Source organism: Pocillopora verrucosa, chromosome 1, assembly GCF_036669915.1.
Source record: "Pocillopora verrucosa isolate sample1 chromosome 1, ASM3666991v2, whole genome shotgun sequence".
NCBI classification, from domain to species: Eukaryota; Metazoa; Cnidaria; class Anthozoa; order Scleractinia; family Pocilloporidae; genus Pocillopora; species Pocillopora verrucosa.
The window spans coordinates 17,385,454-17,409,007 of record NC_089312.1 but is presented as its reverse complement, the minus strand read 5'-3'; the positions used below and the strand labels follow the sequence as shown (position 1 = coordinate 17,409,007).

At 38.9% G+C, this 23,554-nt stretch overlaps 2 protein-coding genes across 3 annotated transcripts; both read left to right on the top strand.

The window, feature by feature from the left end:
* The first annotated feature begins 7,904 nt into the window (after nt 1–7,904).
* LOC131784091 (failed axon connections homolog) lies at nt 7,905–10,887 on the top strand. The gene is made up of 2 exons (XM_059100872.2): nt 7,905–8,299; nt 9,305–10,887. Exons 1-2 carry the CDS (start codon nt 7,905–7,907, stop codon nt 9,738–9,740), a joined length of 831 nt encoding a protein of 276 aa, XP_058956855.2. The 3' UTR covers nt 9,741–10,887.
* Nucleotides 10,888–11,536: 649 nt separating this feature from the next.
* LOC131784093 (golgin subfamily B member 1) lies at nt 11,537–22,352 on the top strand. 2 transcript variants are annotated; one of them, XM_059100874.2, is made up of 12 exons: nt 11,537–12,828; nt 14,723–15,756; nt 16,273–16,527; nt 17,628–17,818; nt 17,941–17,995; nt 19,626–19,686; nt 20,140–20,238; nt 20,538–20,684; nt 20,779–20,897; nt 21,006–21,164; nt 21,281–21,396; nt 22,136–22,352. In XM_059100874.2, exons 1-12 carry the CDS (start codon nt 11,753–11,755, stop codon nt 22,196–22,198), a joined length of 3,375 nt encoding a protein of 1,124 aa, XP_058956857.2. In that variant the 5' UTR covers nt 11,537–11,752; the 3' UTR covers nt 22,199–22,352. The 2 variants fall into 2 exon arrangements, with proteins under 2 accessions (XP_058956857.2, XP_058956859.2); XM_059100876.2 differs by lacking the exons at nt 21,281–21,396; nt 22,136–22,352 and having other exon boundaries at nt 20,779–20,854; nt 21,006–21,149.
* Nucleotides 22,353–23,554: the final 1,202 nt, after the last annotated feature.

The window sequence follows — 23,554 nt, the reverse complement described above, 5'->3', positions numbered from 1 at the left end:
ACCGACATGATTCCGATTAGTTGCGAACTTTTCCGTTTAGCTTCGGCTAAAGTCCCTCAGCGCTATCCAGGACGAAAGGACTATTGTGTAACGCTCATGGGAGAAAGTTGATAGAAAAGTTGAGGCACAACAATGGACCATTTCTTGATACGATTATCAACTACCAGCTAAGCTGTATATAACCACTGATTGTTTTGTAATCGCTAGACAATTCGAGAAGATAGAATGTGTTTAACACTACCCAGGTAGATAAAAATCTCAGACTGCCAGGCATTTAGTCTTCGGGAAACCGTGGCCGTGGATCGAGCAACAAAATATGTGAAATGTCAAGAATAAGGCGATTTCATATATAGTACACCCAAACTTGCAGAAATGGTTACGAATTTACGAATTGGAATCATGTGATACATTCAGGCGCCGCCATCGTAAAAGCCCCAAATATATAATTGAAATTATTCTCTACGCAAAAAATCTTACCTTCGGGGTCCTCTTGAAAGCAATCAGTGAGTCGACAAGGCCGCCTTGAGAGACCAGCCTGGACGAGGAAGGTCGCGATGTGATCAAGTGCTGATGTGTTGTCTCAACGAGTGATGATGCCAGACGTAACCTCGTGCTCTATGCTACTTGTCTGGACAGAGATATGATATCCCCATATCTGCATTTCTCGAACTAGGAGGTACTGGGATGAGGGTTGTTCGGAAAACCAAGACCCCCGAAAACTAACACTTAATACCCAAAAACCTAGGACCTAGGCTCTGATCTAAGGCCTGGGACCCGAAAACGAAGACCTAAAAACTCCCCCCCCTTATTTTATTCATTTTTACAACCGTGGGAATCATTCGGCTCCATTTCCGTGTTCTTCCGGCGGGATGCCACTTTGTCACCGGAAGAGAATGGAACGTGCGTAACAATGGGGAAATTAAAAGCAATCAATGCCAAGAATACCCTGGGTGTTAGAGTTTTTTTTAAAGCGGGGGGGATACTGCACTTCGGCAGCCGAAGGCCGCTACTTCAAGCGGTATAAGCCGCTAGAAAACCTCCGTTCCTGTTGAGCTTTGACCTTTTTTAATTGAATAACACTTAAACCAATCACACTGTGATTACATGCACTGGCACTTGAAGAGATGACAGAGTCCAGGAATAAGCTGGAACAACAAAGACTTCCCAAAGCCAGTCGGCAACATCGCCAAGAGATCCATGCGGAGAATAAAATTACATACGCTATCACTTTGCTCGACACTTAAGTTTTCGACCCCGTCAAACGTTTCTAGAACCTTTTCAATACTCTCTTGGACTGCTCTATCAGAACTTTTCGGTTAAGCTTCGACCTCCGCCGTCACGAAATCGACTATGCATGGTTTGTTTATCGCAAAATTAGTAGATCGGTTGGAATAATTGCTAAAATGAGGCATTACATTCCACTGCGTCTTCTTTTGAATTTATATCATGCACTTATTTCTCCTTATTTAAATTATGGTATCTGTGCATGGGGCAACTGTCCACAGACCTACCTCAATAAGATACTTGTTCTGCAAAAACGTGCTCTGCGTTTGATTTATTTTTCTAAACCTAGAGACCATGCAATCCCTTTTTTTATTGAATCAAACTGCCTTTCTTTGCAGTCTTTGTTCATTCAACAGTTAAGCTATTTAATGTATGACGTTCATGCTAAGACAGCTCCTAAAAGTCTTCTCGATAAGTTTGAGAAAATCAATACAAAACATCATTATAATAGGCGATTATCTGCAAAAGAATGCTTCTCTGTCAAATTCTCTAGAACTGAAAAAATGAAAAAATCTTTTACTAGAATCGGTGTGTCTATTTGGAATTCTATTCGACTTTCTGTTAAGACTCAACGTTTCTAATTTTCGTAAAAAAATTAAATCACTACTCCTTAATGTTCTAGGTAATGAAGATAATTATTTGAATGTTAATTTTTTAATAGAATATTTTGTGAAGTTAACCTGATATATTGTATATACCTCTAGTTGTAATTTTAGTCTTTTTCAAATAACAAAATCCCTTGTACTTGAATTTATATGTAAGGTGTTTCTTTCTGTATGTTTTTGTATTTCTTCTTTTCTTTTTTCTTATGTAATTTAATAACGCCTTTAGTTAAAGTCTTGTCCTGCCTAGATTAGCATTGTAGCTATTTGCAGGACATGAAGTTTTGTAAACCTTATATTCCTTTAAATAAAGAGTGTGCCTGTCAACTAACAGTATTTCCCCGTGGAGTTGCTATTCTCGGCAACCAATTGCAGCGTCTGTTACATTTAAAATCCCGTAGTTGGTCATTAGGAACCAATCAGCTCTCTAGTCCAAAATCTGCACTAGGCCTGTCATTGGCTAAGCGCCACTAAAGGAGCGCTCTGCTCCAGAGGCTTTTCGCGCAGGTCAAAATAAAGACTAAACGGAACCGGAAACCACGCATGAAGCACGTCGTAGGTTCCGAGAGCTAATTGACTCGATCTATTTCGCGTTTGGGACTCGTAAGGATGCTGCCTGTAAGCGCAGTAATTTTAGGGAATTTGTAAACTAAATGCATCTCGCGAGATTTGCAGGTTCTGTTTATCGTCGTTTCAAATGTCACTGTCCTTTTCGGGTTTTCCTATTCATAGTCAATTTCATTTTTTCTCTGAATACTACTAACTTATTATAAAACTGTTTTGTTTTCTTTGTTGTATGCTCGCTAATATAACATCACCCCAGATTTTATGTTACGCAACCTCATCAAGTTTCTGGCTACCTGTTTGGTGTCCCATTGACCTCTCTAAGGGCCTGTTTACCTGGAGGTGAGGGACCCCAGGTAGGTGAGGTAACCCGCCTGTCCATATAACTTCTTACTTTATTTTGATCACGTTTACATGATAGGTGGGGTGACCCGCCCAGGCGGGTTTCCCGGTCTGCCAGGTAGGGTAACCCTGTCAGCCGCGTGAAGACGTTGAAAAAGTCTTTTACTACTGAGGGAATATAAAATATAATTAGCAAGCTCTCGCATCTCATTTCGTGAGATGGTCGCTTATACAAGGGACCAGCGAGAGTAAGACTTCAGGGGGAGGTAGTGGTTTTGTTCGATTCTCGTATTTCATGTATGTGACATGTCGTCTCGCCTTATTTTAGACATTTATGCCTTGTTTTAGATAGTTTTAGATTGTTTGCGAGTGGCTATAGATGTTTTTGAGGTGGTTGTAGGTGGTTGTTGAAATTTTTGAGGTGGTTGTAGGTGGTTTTAGGTGGTTTTAGGTGGTTGTGGGTGGTTTTAGGTCGTTCCTTCTTTTAGTACTTACCGGAAAAAAATACGTTGCTGAAAATTTGGCGGGAAACTTTTTACTTCACGTTATTTGGTGGAACTGTCCAATTCAGTAATACCGAGTAACAGAGAGGTACCATTTTTAAGTTTTGCTGTATTTTAGTAAAGGTTTAATAGGCTGTCAAGAAAAGTAACTTTCTTTAAAAATAAACCGCGCACTTTTGAGAAAACACAGTGTAAAAATGATAGAAATCTAGGTCTGGTTAATTAACGACTTGGCGATAATATTAAGTGCGATATGAAAGACATGGAACTGGGGCAAACATTGAAAATTATATTTCAATCAGTTTATTATAGGCTAAAGATTTCAAAAAGACAAGGGCTGTTTTTTTTTTCGCTTCGTGCTAATTAATATAGGTTCGACAAAAGGTGGCCGAAAATCAAGATATTTCATGCCTGTGGAAGGCCCTGATTTCAAGAAAATTTTTATCCTTTAACAAAAATTCTCCCAAATTCTGAAAATACCACTGTTGATAATCTTTTCAGGTGGCTTTAACATGGTTAAAAGGTGGAGGTCAAACACCAACCTCGATCTTTTGCTTCTGCCCAGTTCTCTCTGATAATAACGCTTAAATCCATCAAAGTACTGGCGTTGGAAGCAATTTGAGTAGGCTCATCAATAAGTTTTTTAAATTGCAATGACTTAAAGAGAGCTTTTAGTTGTCTACATTCAGGGATGGATGCTCTCTTGGCTGAAAAATCTGTGTTCAGGTCACCAAGAACAATCACTTCTTGTCCAAGTGATACTGCACCATCCAATATACTGTCCAACCGTAAACTTTGTTGTCTAAAAATAAGGGGGGGGGGAAGGAGAGGTCATTGCTTATGAGAGGTTCCAGCTATAGTGAAATGATGGAAGGAATGACGAAGATGATTCAATTCTGGGCAGCTCAATGGATTGGATTTCGAATGAAGGGCTTACTGGGCTTTCAGAAATAAGCTCTCTTGAAACAGTTTGGACAACCTTAGTAAGTAAGTAAAGCCTTTATTTAAAGAGGGTGGCACTTAATAGCCAAAGGCTAATAAACTTGTGGCCCTCACAACTATTTACAATCTAAAATACTGTAAGCTAAAATATATATATATATACAGTTAAAACATAAAATATGACAGGATTCGATTATAAGATAAAAATAAATTATTAAATTATGAAATGATGCAAAAATTGTTGTTCCTTAAAAATCTTGGCAAACATGTTCTTTTTAAAACATGCTACAGAATTTAGTTTCCTAATTTCAATTGGTGTACTGTTCCACAGTCTTGTTGCCGAAACAGCGAAAGAGCGTCCTCCTTCTGTTTCTCTTTTATATTTAGGACAAACAGCATTAGTGCTTGAATATCTAGTGTTGCGGGAGTGCCGCTTATTATTTAAAATTAAGTGTTCATTTAGATAATTCGGCAAAGTCCCATTAATTCGCTTATACATTATTGTGCATTTATCAATCTTATGTTGCTCATAAAACGGGATCCAACCTAGCTTGTTAAACAAAGCAACTGATGGTGTCATGCGATCGGCATAACAAATAACGCGTGCCGCACGTTTTTGCAATCTTAAGACCCTATGAACCGACTCTTTAGTGCAATTTGCCCAAACAACGTTAGCGTAAGACATAACAGGGCGAATAATGCTATTATAAAACTGAAGTCGCTGTTTAAGAGGTAGACACGCTCGGATCTTACGCAATATTGCGATTCTAGAGGCCAACTTTTTACATACTTTCTCAACATGTTCATTAAATGACAATTTGCTGTCAATTTCTACGCCTAATAAGGTAGCACAATCCACATTACTGAGCTGTTTTCCATTTACGATTACATCTATGTCACTTCTATTTATGTTGGCCACGCGTCTTTTGCCAGTGATCGTAAGTACTTTAGTCTTGTCTTCATTTAATGGGAGCTTATTCGCTGAAGCCCATAATTGAATTTCAGAGACAGACTTGTTTAGTGATGAATTTAAGGTGGCTAAGTCCTTCACATCCGCAGAAGCGGTGACAGTCGTACCGTCTGCGTAGAGGTCCAACTGAGCACTTGTATACAAGGGCAGATCGTTGATAAACAAAATGAAGAATAAAGGACCCAAAATACTTCCCTGTGGGACTCCATGCAACATCAAAGCTTCGCTTGACTCACTCCCATTTACACGGACCACTTGCTTTCTTTCCGACAAATAAGAGTGACACCAGGCAAGCTCCCGGTTTACTATGCCGTACAGTTCCAACTTGCGCAACAACAGCTTATGGTCCACCATGTCGAAAGCCTTACGATAATCGACCAGGACCATGCTGCAAACCTGATTATTATCTAGGCTGAACAAAAGCTCGTCAATTAACTTGATTAGGGCAGTCTCGGTACTGTGCATCCTACGAAACCCAGACTGTCTGGAATATAACAAGTTATTATCCATAAGGAAAGCATATAGAGAGTTGTGCATGTGACGTTCGATTACTTTTGACACTACCGGTAGCACAGAAATTGGGCGATAATTAGAAGAATCACTGGCTGCACCTTGTTTGAACAGTGGTGTCACATTAGCGGTTTTCCAACGAGTAGGAAACTTTCCTGTGGAAAACGACATGTTGATAAGCCTTGCTATGCTTGGAGCTAAAATGGGAGCGGCAATACGCAAAAACCTGGCGCTGATTTTGTCGATACCTGCAGCCTTATGAGGACTGATTCCCTTTATAATCTGAAGCACCTGAGCATCGGTTATGTCTGGAACAGAGAAAACCACATCCGGATCTTTGCGAGACTCAACAAAGTTTACCAACTTGGACAAGTCTGATGGTGTATTACCGAGTCCGGATCTCAGATTAGCCGCGATTGAGGAAAAATATGAATTAAACTGTTCCGCAATTTCTGTAGCATTTTCAACAGCCTTACCATCCAACTGTAGCTGACTAATCCCTTTATTCATCTTTCCGGATCCTGTCAATGCTTTGATCGTATTCCACGTTGCTTTAGGGTTGTTTCGATTTTCTTCGAATGCATTCTTGTAAAACTCACGCTTTGCTGAGCGCAAGGCAAGAAGAATCTCAGACACTTCCAAGTAATCAAGCTCGTTACATTGAGCTTGTGGTCAAAGAGAAAATTTTTAATGCAATTCTAAATGCACTGGAGCTGCAACTTGAACTAAAACTGCCAAACATAGGTTTTGATCATATTTAAGACTGGGAAAAGAGGATATTCTTAATGGGTCCCAATGCAGAATTTGATCATTTTGTGTCCAACATGTTGGAAGGAAGCAGGGAAGTTTCTTCATTGAGTAGGGTACAGGAATGTTAAAAATTATCTTATTTGCCTAGACAAGAGGCAAAGATGTCATTTCAGTCTTTTGTCTTCAGAAGATTAACTTTGTCCCTGTTGGAGCAAACGTGGTAGTATTCCATTCTACTACCTTGGGTTAGGATCAAAAGTTAACCTGTAGGTAAGTCCCCATATTTTGTAAGAAGGTGTTGTCTCACTGGTTTCAAAAGGATCACTGGATTGAACAGGAAAGTGAAGATGGGTGGGGGTTTGAATTGAAAAAAAGAAATATGGGATGGAAACCGTTTTGCAGAGCTCCAGTGGTTTTGGAATCCAGAAGAACAGAGGAAACTGCCTGCAAAATGTCATAGCTGTAAAGGAATTGTATCAGTTGATGAGATTCAGAGAAGTTAGTGACCTGCCCTTACTGAAAAGAGGTGTTTACACACAGGATGGAAATGGCCATTGGAGATCCAAGAAATTTAGCCTACATACTTCATTGGGATGGGTTTCAGTCATTTGATGGAAAGAATAATCATAATCATTTGTCCTTCCAACTTGAAAATGACCTTTTGAATGAAAGCACACTTTAAGAGAGACTTTTACATATACCCTGGACTACAGAATTGTTCTCATCATGATATCAGAAGTTTATACAAGGAATACCAAGTAACATTAAAAGGGTTAGCTTAGTGCTGTATATTCCAACAAGAAAACTATGTGTTGATTTTCCTGAAAATCCCAGTAAATTATCAATGATTTCTACAACATTTTCCAACATTGGTAGGAAAATACCCCAGAACTGAAATGTATTACCCAATATAAAATTTGAATTTGTTCACAGGCAATTCTCAAAAATTTCCACAATATTTCCAAAATAAGGGAAAATATTCTCAAGGTATGTAATCAATTTCCCAAGTTCAACTACAGAATATTGACTGCCTAAAACATGGTAGTCAAGTCTCAATGATTTCCCACAGTGTTTGCCAATATTGGGAAACACATTCTCAAGATATGAATTTAATTTCCCCAACAAGGAAGAGATTTTTTTTTCCCAGTTAAATACCAATTAAATCCCAATGGTTTCCCAAACTGGGGTATTGAATTCCCATAGTTGAGTTTCTAAATTGGGAATTTTATTATTTGGGAACTGGGTATATTTTCTTGTGATAAGTTCTTGAACCCTGTGGTAAGCAGTATGAAACCTTAATTGTTTACTATCCCCTTCAACTGTCGGAGTATGTAGAGAACACAATATGTGGGCTAGCTGAAGGCGGGTAAGGGGCGGACTTTATAACTTCTTGAGCCCGCATGTATTGCTATCCAGCATTTTCTCTAGAGAAACAAAATGGCGGCACGAATGCGATCCATGTTAGTCCGCGTCTTCTTGAAAGATATTATTCCCGGTGCTTATGCACCGAAGGTAACTGTTCCTAATGGTATCGTATTGCTGCATCAACCTCCGATTTCAGATGGAGTTCCTATGATTTCAAACTTTGCTCTGAAACTAGAAACTTACCTTCGAATGGCAGACATCCCGTACGAGAATTCTTTCGTGCCCAAGAATTCTTCCAAAGGAAAGATACCCTGGATCGAATACAATGGAAAGAAGATCGCTGATTCAAACTTTTGCATTTCGTTTCTGAATGAAGAATTCAAAGTGGCTCTGGATGACAAGCTCAGCAAATCAGAGAAGGCTGTATCTTATGCTCTCAAAACTATGGTAGAGGAGAACACTTATTGGTAATTAAGCCTTATTGTAACTAATTGATTGTCTTTCTTAAAGCAGTTGTTACCGTGTGCTGACACAGCTGGCGTTGATTACATTCAAGCTGCATTATGGTGTGGGAGAAATTTAGAAAATCAAAGATATCGATATTTTTCTTTACTTTAGTAATGAATTTAAAGAAAGCGACAAAATTTTTAAATCTGTAATACATGTTTCGACAGAAACTTCTCTCATCCTCAGTTAATTAATGTACAAAGCGTTGGAAGTTTAATTGAATTCATATTCAAAGAGAGGAACCCAACCTTTGAATCCACAATTACACCATGTAAATCTGAAACTATCCTTTTAATTCTTACACTTTCATGCTTTACCTCTTTTTGAGTTGTCGCCATTTATCATAATCATTTTTCTACTTACTGTACAATTCAACTTCCAACACTTTTTACATTAATTAACTGAAGATAATAGAAGTTTCTGTCAAAACATGTATTACAGTCCTAAAAGTTTTGTCGCTTTCTTTAAATTCTTGACTTGCCTGCTAATATCAAGACACCCTTAATTATATTTATAAATCTTTGACACACAGGAGTGATCTGCACATAAACTCTCCTTACAATTTTACTACACTTTCAAGCGTAGAAGTACTGAGAATTTAAATGATAATCAAAGAAGGATGTTGTCTTGATATTAATCCAAGTTCTAAGGAATAGTTAATCAAAAAATATGTAGCGATAACTGGAGTTTAGCTCTCTGATCTTGGGAATAAATGTATAAACTTTCTATTATATTGACAGATGTCTATTTACAAAGTTGCTCATTTATTTTCTTGATTGATCACATAAATGATCATGGCAACATGCTATTTGTGTGTTTCACACTATGGGCTGCTTAACTGGTTTGCAGATGCTCATTGTTTAGAAAAAGGAATTTAAAATGTTTAGAGTAACAACAAATGTAACTTAAAGTGGAAAATTTTAAATGGAAAATTAAAACAGTGTGTGTTCTATTCCTCTTGTTAGGACAATGGTATACTATCGCTGGATTGATGCCACGGATTTGACATCAAAATGTTTCTTTCCAAGAGCCTCACAAAGGAAACAAGACTTCTTCTTTTCAATGTTCCAACGCACCTGTAAAGAGCAACTAAATGGGCATGGTATGGGCCGTCATAAAAAAGAGGAAGTTTATTCCATTGCAAAGAAAGACTTGCAGACCTTGTCTGATTATCTGGATGGCAAACCATTTGTCATGGGTCAAGAGCCTACAGTTGTGGATGCAACAGTGTTTGGTCTTCTAGCACAATTTGTCTGGCAGGACAAGGGCTCCCCACAAAATGCTGCAATTCACAAGGATTTTAAGAACCTGTTAGGTTATTGTGAGAGAATGAAAGAGAGGTTTTGGTCAGATTGGGATGATGCAATTGCATTTAGGAAAAAATTTCACACTGAAGCTTGAGTAACATAGGCAAAGAACATTTTCCTCTTCATGCACATAGGTTGAGTTATGCTGTATCTGTTACATCTGATAAACCCAAACATGAAACATTTCGGTTCTTTAACCCTTTCCACCCAAACATTAGTATACATATTCTCCATACTCTTCTCTATACATTCCCTGAGGTGCTGATGAGGAGAATTTGTTTTATAATCCAGAACTTCTCTAGTTGGTGACCATTTCCTTTATTCTCATGACCTTAATGTGTGATTTGGGGGTGATATTGTAAGGAGAAATTAGATGTTAGTCACCTTTAGGGGTTAAAGGGTTAACCTGTTTGTTTGCAAGGGTGACCAAATATGTATTGTCACAATATCAATATGTTTTCAAGGAGAGAAGTAATGAGTAGAAAAAGGTTAACTAGGGGATACTGTTTGATTTGAAACTAAATTCTCAGAGCTTGATTATAAGAAATGCATTGCTGGCAGTGTGGAGAATTGACATTCGAATCTTGAGAGCAAAGGGTTCAATCCTCATCTCTTGGTAGAAGAATTTGAAGAATAATTCTTTAGGTGATTAGGAGAAAGCTTAAATGTAGCATTAATCTTACTGGAACTTCAAGGGTAGGTTTTTTTTTTAACTTCCCAAATTGCTTACATGTAAGAGGGTTCAATCAAGCAAAATTTACTTTATGTAAATTCTCACACCAAGAATTTATAGGGCATTGTTTTTGAACCAATTTTTTTCATGTTATCCTTTATCAACAATACCCCTTTCCAGTTTAACACTGACAGTAGAGAAGAAAGTTTTCCCTTAAAATACTGCAACATCCAAAACTACTATTTTATGTTCAGTACTCATGTAGCTTCTTTTGAAAAATTTGCCTTTTGGTTTGGGTATCCTTTGAGCTGTTTATGTCTGAAAAGTTATAATTTTACCATACTTATGCATATGATCACTTGAAAATGTTACAGGACCAACAGGATACGATTATTAAAAGACAAATTAGTATTCAAAGTCTCAGTATTCTCACTATTTGCAGTTTGCTGGATAATGTGTGGATCTATAGGAAAAAAATGAATATCTTATGAGAGTTCTAAGGTTAAGCTCAATAATGCTATTTATAGATGACTGATTAGCTGATATTTTAAGAGGGGGAAAAAGTTGTATAGCGACACTAAACTCTCTTACTAACTTGCGTTGCTTTACTAAATAAAGGGGGTAAGTCTATAAAGAAACTGTGCGTCGGCGGGGGAGTATAACGAGATAATTTGGTTTTATCAACTGGGATGATTATGTTAATGGACCTCCGTAGAGAGTTTCTGAAACTTACTTTTCGAGCGTTGGCCCTTCGTCAGAGTGAGTGATGAAGGGCTATCATTCGAAAGGTAAGCTCCAGAAATCCTCGTGGAAACTTTTTAACCTATTCTACATCAAACTCAGTTGATTCAGCTTAATTATCTTACCTTAATAACGAATAGTTACGCACCGATAACCTGATGGTTGCGTTTGAAAACTTCTAACTGGTTAATCTTATTTAAGTTGTTTAGTAGAATTAGTTAAGCCTCTTAATTTTCCGATTAAGTTTTCATCTAACGCCTTAAAAGCAAACACTTCCTTAGTAGTTGTCGGACGGTTTGACATTAAATTAAAAAGACAATAACAGCGTTTTCACGCCTTGTACAAACGTTCGGGTTTTAGGCACGCTGTTAAAATTAACACTGTTGCCAAGGTTTTTAGTGTGTTCAAGAGGTATGCAGTTTGTTTAAAGTCAACAAATACAAACCGTGCTACATTATGAATAATTTTAGCTCGAGTGAGTCAAGCACATTTTTACTACGAATGGCTTTCGATGTGAACTCGGAGCATAGGTTCCAAAAGTCAGAAACACTGATCACTTTAAGGGCGCGATTTTCTTGCGCGTGCAACATTTGCGTCACAGAGATTTACCTTTATGACGTTCTCAGAGCGAGCGAAATAAAACGCGTGCTAGCAGACACGAAGTGATTTGAAAATATTGCGTGTAAGGTTCAATGTACGAAAACGGTATGGGTCCGGTTGCACAAGAAACTGAAGAAACTTCTGCGAGCGATTCGATATTGTTCAACAGTGATTCGTTATGTTCCTCGCTGGGCCTGTCACAAGATTTGGCTGTGAATGAAAACGGACTCAATGAGAACCTGAACATGGAATATCCCGAGGAGTCGGTCTTTTCAGCTTCAGACACAGAAGCTGACTCTGCGATCTCGTTGGTTAAATGCTTGAACAGCGCTTCGCCATCTTCTTCGCTTGTTTGTCGTCGCAACGATAATTCTGCCATTATAAGGCTAAACAACGAATTGCTGAAAGCCAAAAAGAGCAACTGGGAGGTGTTGGACGCTTTGGCAAAAGCTTATCGAGATATTAAAGATCTGCGTTTGCGAGAACAGCGGGTGAATGTTATTCTGTCGAGTTGTGACGGTAAACTTAGCTGCACGAACGGCTTGAATGAAAGCCTGTTGTTACCAGACAGCAAAATTATAGAGCTGCAGCTTGCTTTGAGGAGAGAGGAGTCTGTGAAAACGCGAGAGGACTTCCGTGCTCTTATGAAAGAGCGAGATAAGCTGAAGGAATTGCTAGCTGAGAGTGAAAATGAACGGCGTTTGGTTTCGCTTACAAGTGATCATCGCGAAAGAGAGTTGGAGCTTGCTCAGAGCCGAATAAGAGATTTAATAGCCAATATCAAAGAGAAAGATGCAAAAATATCATCCGCTCAAGACAAGTTGGCTGCCTTTGAGAAAGATATGAAACAGAAGAACGAAGCACTTGGCAAAATTCTAGACGAGAAATATTCATTTAGGGATGCTGTAGTCCGGAGTGAACAAGAGGTAGAAGCTCTGACAGAAAAACTTCAAAACCTCTTGCTTTACAAGGAGGAAAATGTCAAGAATTCTAATTACACGGGTCACTCGCTTGGAATTCAAACTGATAATTCGCGCCATCTAAGCGAAGGGCAAGTTATCGTGGAGGACGAAAGACTTCAGGATGAGATACGCGTCTTAGAGGCAAGACATAACGAGGACATGAGAGTCATCAACGATTTGCGTGCACAACTTAAAGAATGGGAAAGGTTTGTAAAAACTTTTAATTTTATTTTTCTCTCGTAGAAATATTACATATCATCTTTCTCTCGTAAAAATATCCAATATCATTTTAATCTACTATATTCAGACTATCAGCCACACTGACGTTGTTGAGTTACTTTGTAGTTGTTATGGAATATTGAAAAAGAATATATTGGCCCGAACGAGATATTAATAGTTGTTTGTGGTGCAAAAATTCAGTTGGTTCTCAAAAACCACTCAACAACCTTTTTGTTACCTAAAGATAAAGTCCGAGCAAAACGCGATATTATTGTTGATGTAGTTGCTCCCAGCTGCCAATTGAATTGAAATAAAATTACAGTTTGGACACCTGCCCAAAAATGTCTTAAAACAGTCGAACGCCGTCTTTCGTTTACTTTTAACAGAAGATGATTGGATTCATTCGCTTCCAGAATGCAAGTAAATCTGAGATGAGATTACAGTTCTCAGGAGATTTTGATACAAAATATTTTCTCTACTTTAGAAGTATCATTTATAAAGAGGGGTCATTGGTCCTTTTGTGATAAGAATTTTAGGAAAAATGTCAAACGGATTCATTTTATTACACAAAGCGAAATGAAATTCATCAGACTTACCTTCATAAAAGTTTATTTTAAGATGGAAAAATTATATTAGGTCTTTTCGAGGAAACCTAAAATAGCTTAGACAAGTTTTTTTTTTGCTTTTACTGGTTTGCAACCAGATCGGCTCGAGTAAAATAAGAGGGAGATGAAATTTACCTGATATCGCGGAACTAATCGGTTTTAATTATTATTTTGCAACCCATTTTTTCTAAGTGGAAAAAACAATAAAACAAAGTAAATCCGGCGGCGAAGTAATTTTTAAACGTAGAAACATCTGCTGATGTAGCTTTCAATTCCAATTAACATTGCTTGCTCTTTTTTTTTTTTGCTTGTTGAACTGAAAGAAGAAAAATGTAAGGAGAAAACCGTACCACTTCAAGCGTTGAAGGATAAAACGTCTGTTAGAAATATGCTCAGATTTGTTTTTTTTAACCCCGTACTTGTATCATCAGTAAGACTATCAAGACGACTTTGTTTAACAATCAAGGGCTTCTTTAATTTGCGATCATTTCCTTTAGTCTCACGACCCCAATGTTCGATTCAGAAGTGATGCTATGAGGATAAATTAGATGCTTGACACTCTTGGGGGTTTAAGGGTTAATTTGAGGAGGAAAATGTTTGTATTAACTGTCCTTTTCATCAGACCGCGATTAGATTAATACTTGGTAAGTACAGACTTCTATCGTTTACTGTTGCTTAGGTAGTCAGAGTAAGTATCATTTTATCATCCTTGTACTAAAGCAATTTTCCACCGAGTGTTGATTGGATTGCGGTCGGCCGATTCTTTTCTCCAAGTTGTAGATAGTTTTTTTGTTATTTTACGCTGTACTGATAGGCCAGGTGGATTTCCTTGGTTTTGGTTTTTGGGGCTGGTTTACACGTTCGGTTTACACGTACAGAAGCACATAAACGCATGTAAGACAAACAGTCTTAGTAAAGTTACTATTGCTGCTGACTTTGGTAAGATTGTTTTGTATCCTAACCAAAGGCCCCGCTTGACTGTTCTTGATGCCATATACCTAAGGCTGGCGACACTCGAGGCGATTTTTACATGCAGATCGCGGCGATCGGTTGTGTAAACTCTCACAGCGCCTATCTCCACTTAGAAATGTGAATGGCCTAAAGCTAATAGTTAACTTGCGATAGACTTCTCAGCTGAGTAAAATCAAAACTCTAAGTCATTTCATGCTCATGAAGCCGCGCTGGGCGTCATCAGTAGTGGGTTATCAGGGCTGAGAGGCTAAACGTATCTTGTGGTCACCTTTGTTCTAAGTTTTTTTCCCTTCTTCTTTTACAGGATTGTCGCTGCCATGAATAAACATGTGGAAGATACGAACCAGCAGCAGTTGGGAGCTCGGAACGAAATTGCTGAATATGTAAGGATGCTTGAGAAACAATTGAGGGAATTGAAGAAGAACAATAGATCAATCGCTAACAGACAGAGCGATTCTACGCGAGATAAGGAGAAGTGGTGTACTGAAGCTACTACACAGAGTGAGCCAGCAAAACTTGAGGAGTTAGAAGATTGGCAGCATACTAGTCAAGAATTAGAGTTAAACCAATCGGCTGATGTGAATTTCGTAGATTATCTAAAATGTTCCCAGTCATCTGAAGTTGATGGCGAGAAGGATTTGAAAGACGCTCTGCGGGACAGCGAGATAATTGCTGTTGATTTAGACAACGTTTTCGCTTCCGAAGAGGAAAGTGTCGACTTTCGTCTTCAATCTTCGACCGGACTTGTCGTTCAGCCTGACGATGTGCGAATGGCTAGAGTAGCATTCGCAGAAACCTTTGTTGCCCACGTTCCAGAGGTAAGAACTGTTACCAATGTCTCTGATTCTAGTGCAACCAATGTGAGGGATTCTTATGTCTCCGTCCAACGCCCAGCTCGGAAAACGGGCTCAGGAAAAAGGAGAAAGCTGCCACAGGCTACCAGGAAAACAAGTGTCTCAAGCACAAACAGCGAAATATCACAGTCTGACGAAACACTATCAATAACGTCATCTGAATCACATATATCGCGTGATACAACAAATATGCGTAGGGTGTCCCGCGGAGGGTCAGGTCGGCGACTACCCACTGTCCCCGGTGGAGTCGTAGAAATCGATGTACGTCCCATGAACGTTGATGTTTCTGCGGATAATTCCGCGGCTAGACAGCCCCCGGCAGTGGCGTCAATATATCAGAAAGGTTTTACTGTTCCTAGTAGTCTTCGGCAAGATTCTGGATTTGGTGAAAGTTTGAGAATTTCTCCTGTGCCCACAAGCAAGGATCACGTGTTCGGTATTAACAAGCTGAGGAGAAAGTTTAACAAAGAAAAGAGAGGTCCAGGTAGGATACGTCTTCTTTACATCAGCATCGTTTTCTGAACAAAGATACAGCTGTATTATCTCGATCTGAGTTAAATATGTTAGGTTTTTTCTGTCAGTCAGAGTCTGTCTGTCATCTTACGTATATCGTAGTTTTTTGTGCAATTTGAGAAGCGAAGAGCTTCGAAACCCGCCCAACATCTCGCGGCTTCGCCGTTCGTTTTCACTGCTCCCTCGCCTGGCGAATTGGAAGTATTTAGAGAATTTTTCCTCCTAAGTTCTTCGGTGATTTTAATACGCCTTTAAAATTGTAATTAGTAATCATTGAAATAGAGAACTCATCTTGACTAAAACTCCATTAGGAAATACTCTTTTTTATTAGGTACTGGGCACTATAGTTGTCAATAGAACAGCATCTCAATTGACCTTCTCCCCCTAACGAGTTGTTACAGTAAACAACTTTATTGTGACAAAGGATCCATGGACTCTTGAAGATGGAGGACGAAGCTAACTTTATAAATGTGTTGTGTTTAACCAGGATCACCAAAAGTCGATGATACTCGAGACTCCAAAAAGGAGCGTTTAAGGCGGAAGCTCTGCTTGGGAGGAAGTAGACGTAGAAATTCAGTTGGCACTGTGAGCAGCGTCTCCGATAGTTTCAAATCGGTGACTCCTTTGAATAGTGACGCAGAGGATGAGGGCGGATCAGTAAATGAATCTTTTGATTGGGAAAATTTGTCGCCGGCCATTAAGACTTCGACACCAAGGAAAGGAATCGAGCAAAGGATCAAAGGTAAAGTTTTATAAATAAACATTCACCACAACAAGTTAACAAGCAGAGAGGTGTTTTTGTAGAGTATCTGGTATTTAGTATGAGTTTACAATCCCAGCCCAGTGTTCTGTTGTTCCTTTCTCGTTATGCTTGATGTTGCGAAGTCTTTCTAACCTTTTTACTCCCAGGGTCTCATTATTAATTCTCCTTACGGTTTGTCACACAATTCTTATGAGGTTACTTTGGAGACTTTCGCATTGGATCAACTAATAATCTCATTTTTGACATTTCTCTTTATTCTTATCACTTGTCTGCTTGATGTTGTACTGATATTGTAAGGGGACATTCTTTCTTGATCGCTCAAGGGGGTTAAAGGGTTAACGCACATTTTGGTTGTGATTGTTTGGCCTGCATGCTGTCTGCGATTGCAAAAAAGGAGTGCACAAAAAAAAGAAAAGAAAGAAAGAAACAGTTCACAAAGTGACTGGGTGCTCCGACTTCACGATTTGCATCACATCCTCCTCATATGCTTTTTGTTTTTTCATGGTAGAAACCGTATATTTGGTTAGAATTGTGCTTTATTTCACCTTAGTCAGGTTTTTTTGATGTGGATTTATCTTTATTAGGATAGATAACAGTTGTTATGTATGCTTACCTGAGAATTATGAGGCGAATCTACATCATTGAAGTGCTTTTATTTATTGACAGTCAATCGATCATACAACCAGATTTGGCCTTTCAAAAATATGGCGTTGATATCAGCAATTGCAGCATGGGTGGTGAACAATGTCCCACCTTGATCTATTGCGTTATCGAATCTATAGCGAGAGCTATAGAAAGTAAGACGAGATTTTTAATTGGATTTACCATCTGTACTACAATTTATTTTTATTTCATAAAACTCGCTTTAACTACTGAACCAAACAGGTGCAAAGGTAACGCCAATCATGAATCGATTACTCATGTTTCCCCGCGCTAGTGGCCGCTTTCTCGCTAATTAACCTTTTCACCTCCTAGATTTCAACATTCATCGTCCTCTCTGTCCTCTGTACATTACACAATTTCTACCAATAAGCGGCTTTTACTTCAAATTAAACTAAGTGCTACTTTTTTTCTGAAAGGTGGCTTTCCTCAGCGGTCCAAGCAAATCACAGGCCAGCGTAAGAGATCCGCCTTGCTACTTGTATTTCGGCATCTAAATCCTGTTGAGCTCTGTGGCCTAGCACGAGTGTGCCGTGAATGGCGCGCACTAAGTGAGCATCCTTCGCTTTGGAAACACGTTACTTTACACGAGATACCGCTGAATAATATGGTGAGTGCTCCGCAGGCGTTTTGTAAGTTTTGAGAAAATTTAACTCCAGTGTAATTTCTGTCAAGGAAACGTCTGCTTTGTACAAAATGGGAAAAAGGTTGATGTTGTTGTTTTTTTTGCAGGCTCTTCAGGTAATATCTAGGAGATGTAGCTCCACGCAATTCCTAAGGCTCAAAGGTCTGTAAAAAAAATCGCGTTAAAAAGAGCTAATGGTAGATGCTTTTGTCCTTGCATAGCCAACCCACACGCTATTGTTTATTTTCAAATTGACTCTGACAGCTTTAAAATAATTATTGCTGTTGCCAGGTTAGGCTCTTGTGTCCGGTCTGATAATCGAGCTTGTTATTGTATTTTGAAGATCAGACAATCATCAACACTCTTTTGTTTCTTCGTGCTGTAGTTAAGTACAAGAACAAATGGTTACCACAGGTCAAGAAATGGTCAGGGCAAAAACTTTAACGAGTTCAGCGAAAGTCAGGGAGTTTCATGTAGGGGAGGGAAAAGTTGCGTCTCTGAAAGAAGTCGGGAACAAAGTAAAATGTTCAGTAAATGTGAACGAAATATGTAGATGTAACTTGTGTATATTGTTTTGTACATTCTATAGATTCCTGATGAGCTTGTGGTTTTTCCATGTAATGCAAGCTCAAGTTGCTTAGGGTTTTAAATCATACTTTCTTCTTACTTCTGTTTTCTAACATTTGAAATGCTCTGGTACATCTCGTGGACTTGAAACGTGGTGGATCGTTACAATATTACTCCATGAGATTGAACAACAACAAGCTGACGTTAAATTTCCAAGAATATCAATCCTTTTCCACGTCTCATAACGGAATTATCAATTGGTGCACTATTTATGACTCGCTGAAACCATAAATGAATGAGTGGAGGGAATGGCTGAGAGGGGAATAAGTGGAGGGAATGGCTGAGAGGGGAATGAGTGGAGGGAATGGCTGAGAGGGGAATGAGTGGAGGGAATGGCTGAGAGGGGAATGAGTGGAGGGAATGGCTGAGAGGGGAATGAGTGGAGGGAATGGCTGAGAGGGGAATGACTGGAGGGAATGGCTGAGAGGGGAATGACTGGAGGGAATGGCTGAGAGGGGAATGACTGGAGGGAATGGCTGAGAGGGGAATGAGTGGAGGGAATGGCTGAGAGGGGAATGAGTGGAGGGAATGGCTGAGAGGGGAATGAGTGGAGGGAATGGCTGAGAGGGGAATGAGTGGAGGGAATGGCTGAGAGGGGAGGTTTTAGGCCATAACCAGTACTAATATGTGGAATTGTTGATTTTGGCAACCACTTACCTTGAGTTTAGCCATTTTTTATTTTAATGCTAATTAAACTGAGTGGAGTGCAGTTTAGTCTGAAATCATACGCGTGATTTTAAAACCGAACGAGCGCGCAGACCAAAATTGTACGACACGAAGTTCAATTAACTTTTTACTACATCCATTTAGAAATCGCAAAATTCAGCTGCTTAAATACAGGATTTCTTTCCTATAGAGCTGTTTTGTGAAAAGTTGCATAATTTATCTTAAATTTTCCTGCAATTGATTGGTTTCTTCTAACAAATCTTGAAATCTGATTGGTTGTTGTGTTTTAGTAAAGCCGCTTAATTGGCTGGGGAATAAATCGCACCGATGAGAGCCAATCAGACTACAGGGATCACCAGTGATTTTTAAATGGCTGTAATTGACTAAGAAACTAACGTCTAGTCGTTGATAATTAGGCAGAATTTTTGCCATTCATTCAAGTCCTTTTATTTAATCGTTCAAACGATTTTTTAAGTGAGGACGTGTTGTGAACTTCTAGGGCTGAGGAGAGTAAGATCAAAAGACAAATGCAATTCTTCAAAGACATCAGAGGATTTGCGGTGAGGCCTTTAAGAAAAGTTCTTTAACAATCATTCCGTTAGCTTATTCTTTCTGTCATCCATTTCATTAATTTCATTCAAACCTTTACCTTTACCTTTATCCCATTACAACTCCTATCAAGAAATATGAGGTTACGTTGCACGTCTTACAAAGCGTAGAAAAAAGTGACAGCGGGGATATCCTGCACATAGTTGTTTGAGTGAGGAGAAAAGAGTAATTTTTCTCATGTTCATGAAAATCATCCTGAATTCTGTAAAAAGAGCGATAAATGCGTGGACTTTTTATTCCGGAACGGATAACACCAGGCAATGGTAATGCGTGGAGACAGCATGATAATGTTTTTACCATCGATTGTGTGATTTTTGTGCCAACGTTGTTTATTCGCCCCATTTGCGTTGATTTAGCTTATTTCTTCAAATTTTTACTAAAATTCCACATGCTCAATTTTTAAGGTGTTATCTAGAGAGGGGGATGGAGTATATTTTGAAGGCTGCTGGTTCAAGCTTGTTGAGCTTGCACGTCGAAGACTGCGGCCCATTGATATCAGACAGGTACTCGCGCAGAATACGTTTGACCGTAACGAAGTAGGAACCTGGAAGCTTTGCTAAGTATGTTCTAGTGTTAAGATTAGAGATCAGTGAACTAAGTAGAACATTACTACGAAGTACAGGTACTAAACAGAGAAAAATAGTGAGAGATATCCAAATTAAAGTGGCACGCCGCGCTAAGGATTCAGGTTTCGTTGGACCTGTCAGAGCCTGACTTCTGTTAAATGCTGAATTTGTTATGAAGAAAACTAGCACAAACAAACAAATAACAGTATTCGCTGTTTGCTTTGATTTTATTTTAGGTGTTTAGCTTTGGCAGGCTCTCACTGTAAAGAGCTACAAGCATTTATATACATTAGTGATTCATATCCCGCTTGTCCTGAGGCACTGTGGGCTTTATGGGCGTGTAGACAGCTTGTCACTCTCAGAGTACCACCGATGTTTCCATGGTAAGTCTGTCGTGAATATCTCATGTTTTTTCTGGCTACTCCAGGTGATTATGTAACAGGATACCTGTCCAACACAAACTACTTTTTCCTCTAGTGACCATCCTGGACGATTCAATGACAAGAGCGTGGAAACGATAGCAAACTGCTGGCCAAATATGCGCCATTTGTCGGTAGGCGGACCCAGTCTCTCGTCTGCGGGACTTACTTATATTGGTAAACACAATAAACTTAGTTCATTCTGAACACTTTTTGTGATGAATTCGTCCAGCGAATGATATGATGTGAGGAATAAAAATCTCACCTCTCTGTGTCATCTATTAGCCAAAGGTTGCCTGAGGCTCCAAGAGCTGGAACTTGATCGGACAATTGCAATCAACGAAGAAATTGCCCACGCCATGTGTCTCTGTGGACTACGAGGCCTGGAGACTATATCCTTCACATTTACCCCAGTCTCTCCCGGAGCCATTAAGGAATTACTCGGTAACACTAGTTGAATATTTATCTGATTTTTTTTTCGTTATTTTGCTAAAACGCCTGATTTTGTAAACTCAAAAATCGCACAATTCTCTTCCTAAAAATGGTGTGATTTCTGTTAGGTGCTTGCCCAAGGTTAGAGCGCATCGAAGTACACATTGGGATATCAGATTACTTTATAGACGTGGACGATGACGCCACCAAAAGAAAATACTCTCGCATTGTTAAGAAACTTGAGGTAGTTATATTTCGTTTGATTTTAGAGTAATTGATAAATCCGCCGTAGTTCGAGGTGAAAAGCAAAGTTATTTTCAATAATGCTAAAAACTTGCCTGACATTTCCTTGGAGCTGAACTGGGTAACCTATGTGATAAAAACGGAGCCCCAGTGGTGCGGGGAAATTAGCGGTCGAGGTCTAAGTCGTTGAAACGAGTTTGTCCTTGAAAAGTCCATGTTACACCATTTTTAATTTGATCATCTACGAGCCAATGCTTTCGTAATATTATAGACAGTAGTACACTCTAGCTAGTTTTTGTTCTTGTTGTTGTTGTTGTTTTTTTCCCCTTTTTTGAGTGATAATCTAGTATAATTACTCACTGTGATAATTAGTTAAAAGCCCTTGCATCTATGGGTCTTCTTTGGTATAACTTCATTCATCTTGGCCACAAGCAACCGAAAGAGCATGCCACATTAGTTCTGGCACAACAGCTACATATCTGAACAACTGAGTGATTCGTATTCAAGACTTTTTCAAACATACATCATAAATTTGATTAGCAAATATCGACCGAGGCAAATCGTGTACCATAATGGCTGCATAAATTATGCATCTTTCAAAGGACATTGACGTGAATGAATGAGATTTTTTTAAAATAAGATGACACTTGACAGCTTTGGCCGATATCCCTGTATAGAATATTTTTGAAAGGTTAGTTCTTCGTAAAATTAAAGCTTGGTTTTCTTTTCACCTTGCTTAGGCTTTAAAAGGAGAGAATCAAGAATTTGCCAGAGTACTTTGGATAAAATCTGATTATGGATGAGTTTGCCTCGTTATTGCCTGCTAACTTGCACGTGACGAAATTGGTGGTACAAAAAATGAAACGTCTAAATAACTATTTATTGAAAAAAATGTAGAATTTATAAAATGGGTTATTTTACATATTCTATTTTGCGCTCAGTAATAAATTATTTCCTCATTGGGTACTTCGTCGTTGTAAACTGTATTAAGTCATTTTTCGCATGCGCTAGCTGTTTTCTATCGTAGCGATCCAATGGTGAAATCTCCCTTTGAGTTTCCACCGTTTTCTTTATGAAGCCGATCAAAGAATAGCTCGAGCGCTCCAGATTGCTTCGAACTTCTTGTGACAAAGGGATCCGGAAAGAACAAGGGTATAATGTTATAGAGAGCATGGTTTCAGTTCGATAGTACAACTGTCTCATCTCCAGCATACATGAGAAAGATTATAATTTCTTTAAAAACTTCAAAAATATTTTAAAACCTCTCAAAAACATGGCTGGAAATCCCTATTACTTATCTCGTAACGTTTAACGTTCAAAACATTCGCTACTCTTGAAGGCGAAGAGGGAAAGTGAAGTAGTTGTTACATACAAAGCTCAGTCTTCACTCCAACGACGTGACGGTGATTCTGGAGTGCGCAACCGGCCGGTTAATAGGACACAGTACTTACCACAAGATTTATTGTTCGAATTTAAATACTAACCAGACAACTGCAGGTCAGCATGGATATTGGTTTTTTTTTTATCTTCAATCACCTTTATGCAACCACTGAACTATCCCACAGACGTTTCTTTCGCGAATGACTAAGTATTCCGCACTCGTGACTTCTTTAACACGCGGCCCATGTGTTAGCCATTTACAAGTGCTCCCTTTTTTACGACTAACTTCAATCAAAGAAAAGTAAATAAAAGATTTGTGGTGTGGATGCGTGGATTACAGAACAGCGATCAAATCTGTCCAGGATTTATAAACGTTTATCTAAGGAGAGTGATTTTCGGCTTTTACCTTCCAGTTAACGCAAAAAAAAATTCTAAAGAATACAGCAGGTAATTTAGTGTTAACAACTGGGTTGAAAACGTAAATTAGCCACCGTAAAGGGTAAAAAAGCTGACGTATCGAGCGTTAGCCCTTCGTCAGAGCGATTGTTTCTATCGCTCTGACGAAGGGCTAACGCTCGAAACGTCAGCTTTTTTACCCTTTACGGTGGCTAATTTACGTTTTCAACCCAGTTGTTAACACTAAATTACCTGCTATACTCTCCCACCGACGCAGCACCACAGTTTCTTTAGAAACTTACCCCTTTATTCTAAAGAATACAACTGAGGTATAATTTGTGGAACTTTCGGCAAGGCCTAACAATTCGCTCAGTCAAAAAATT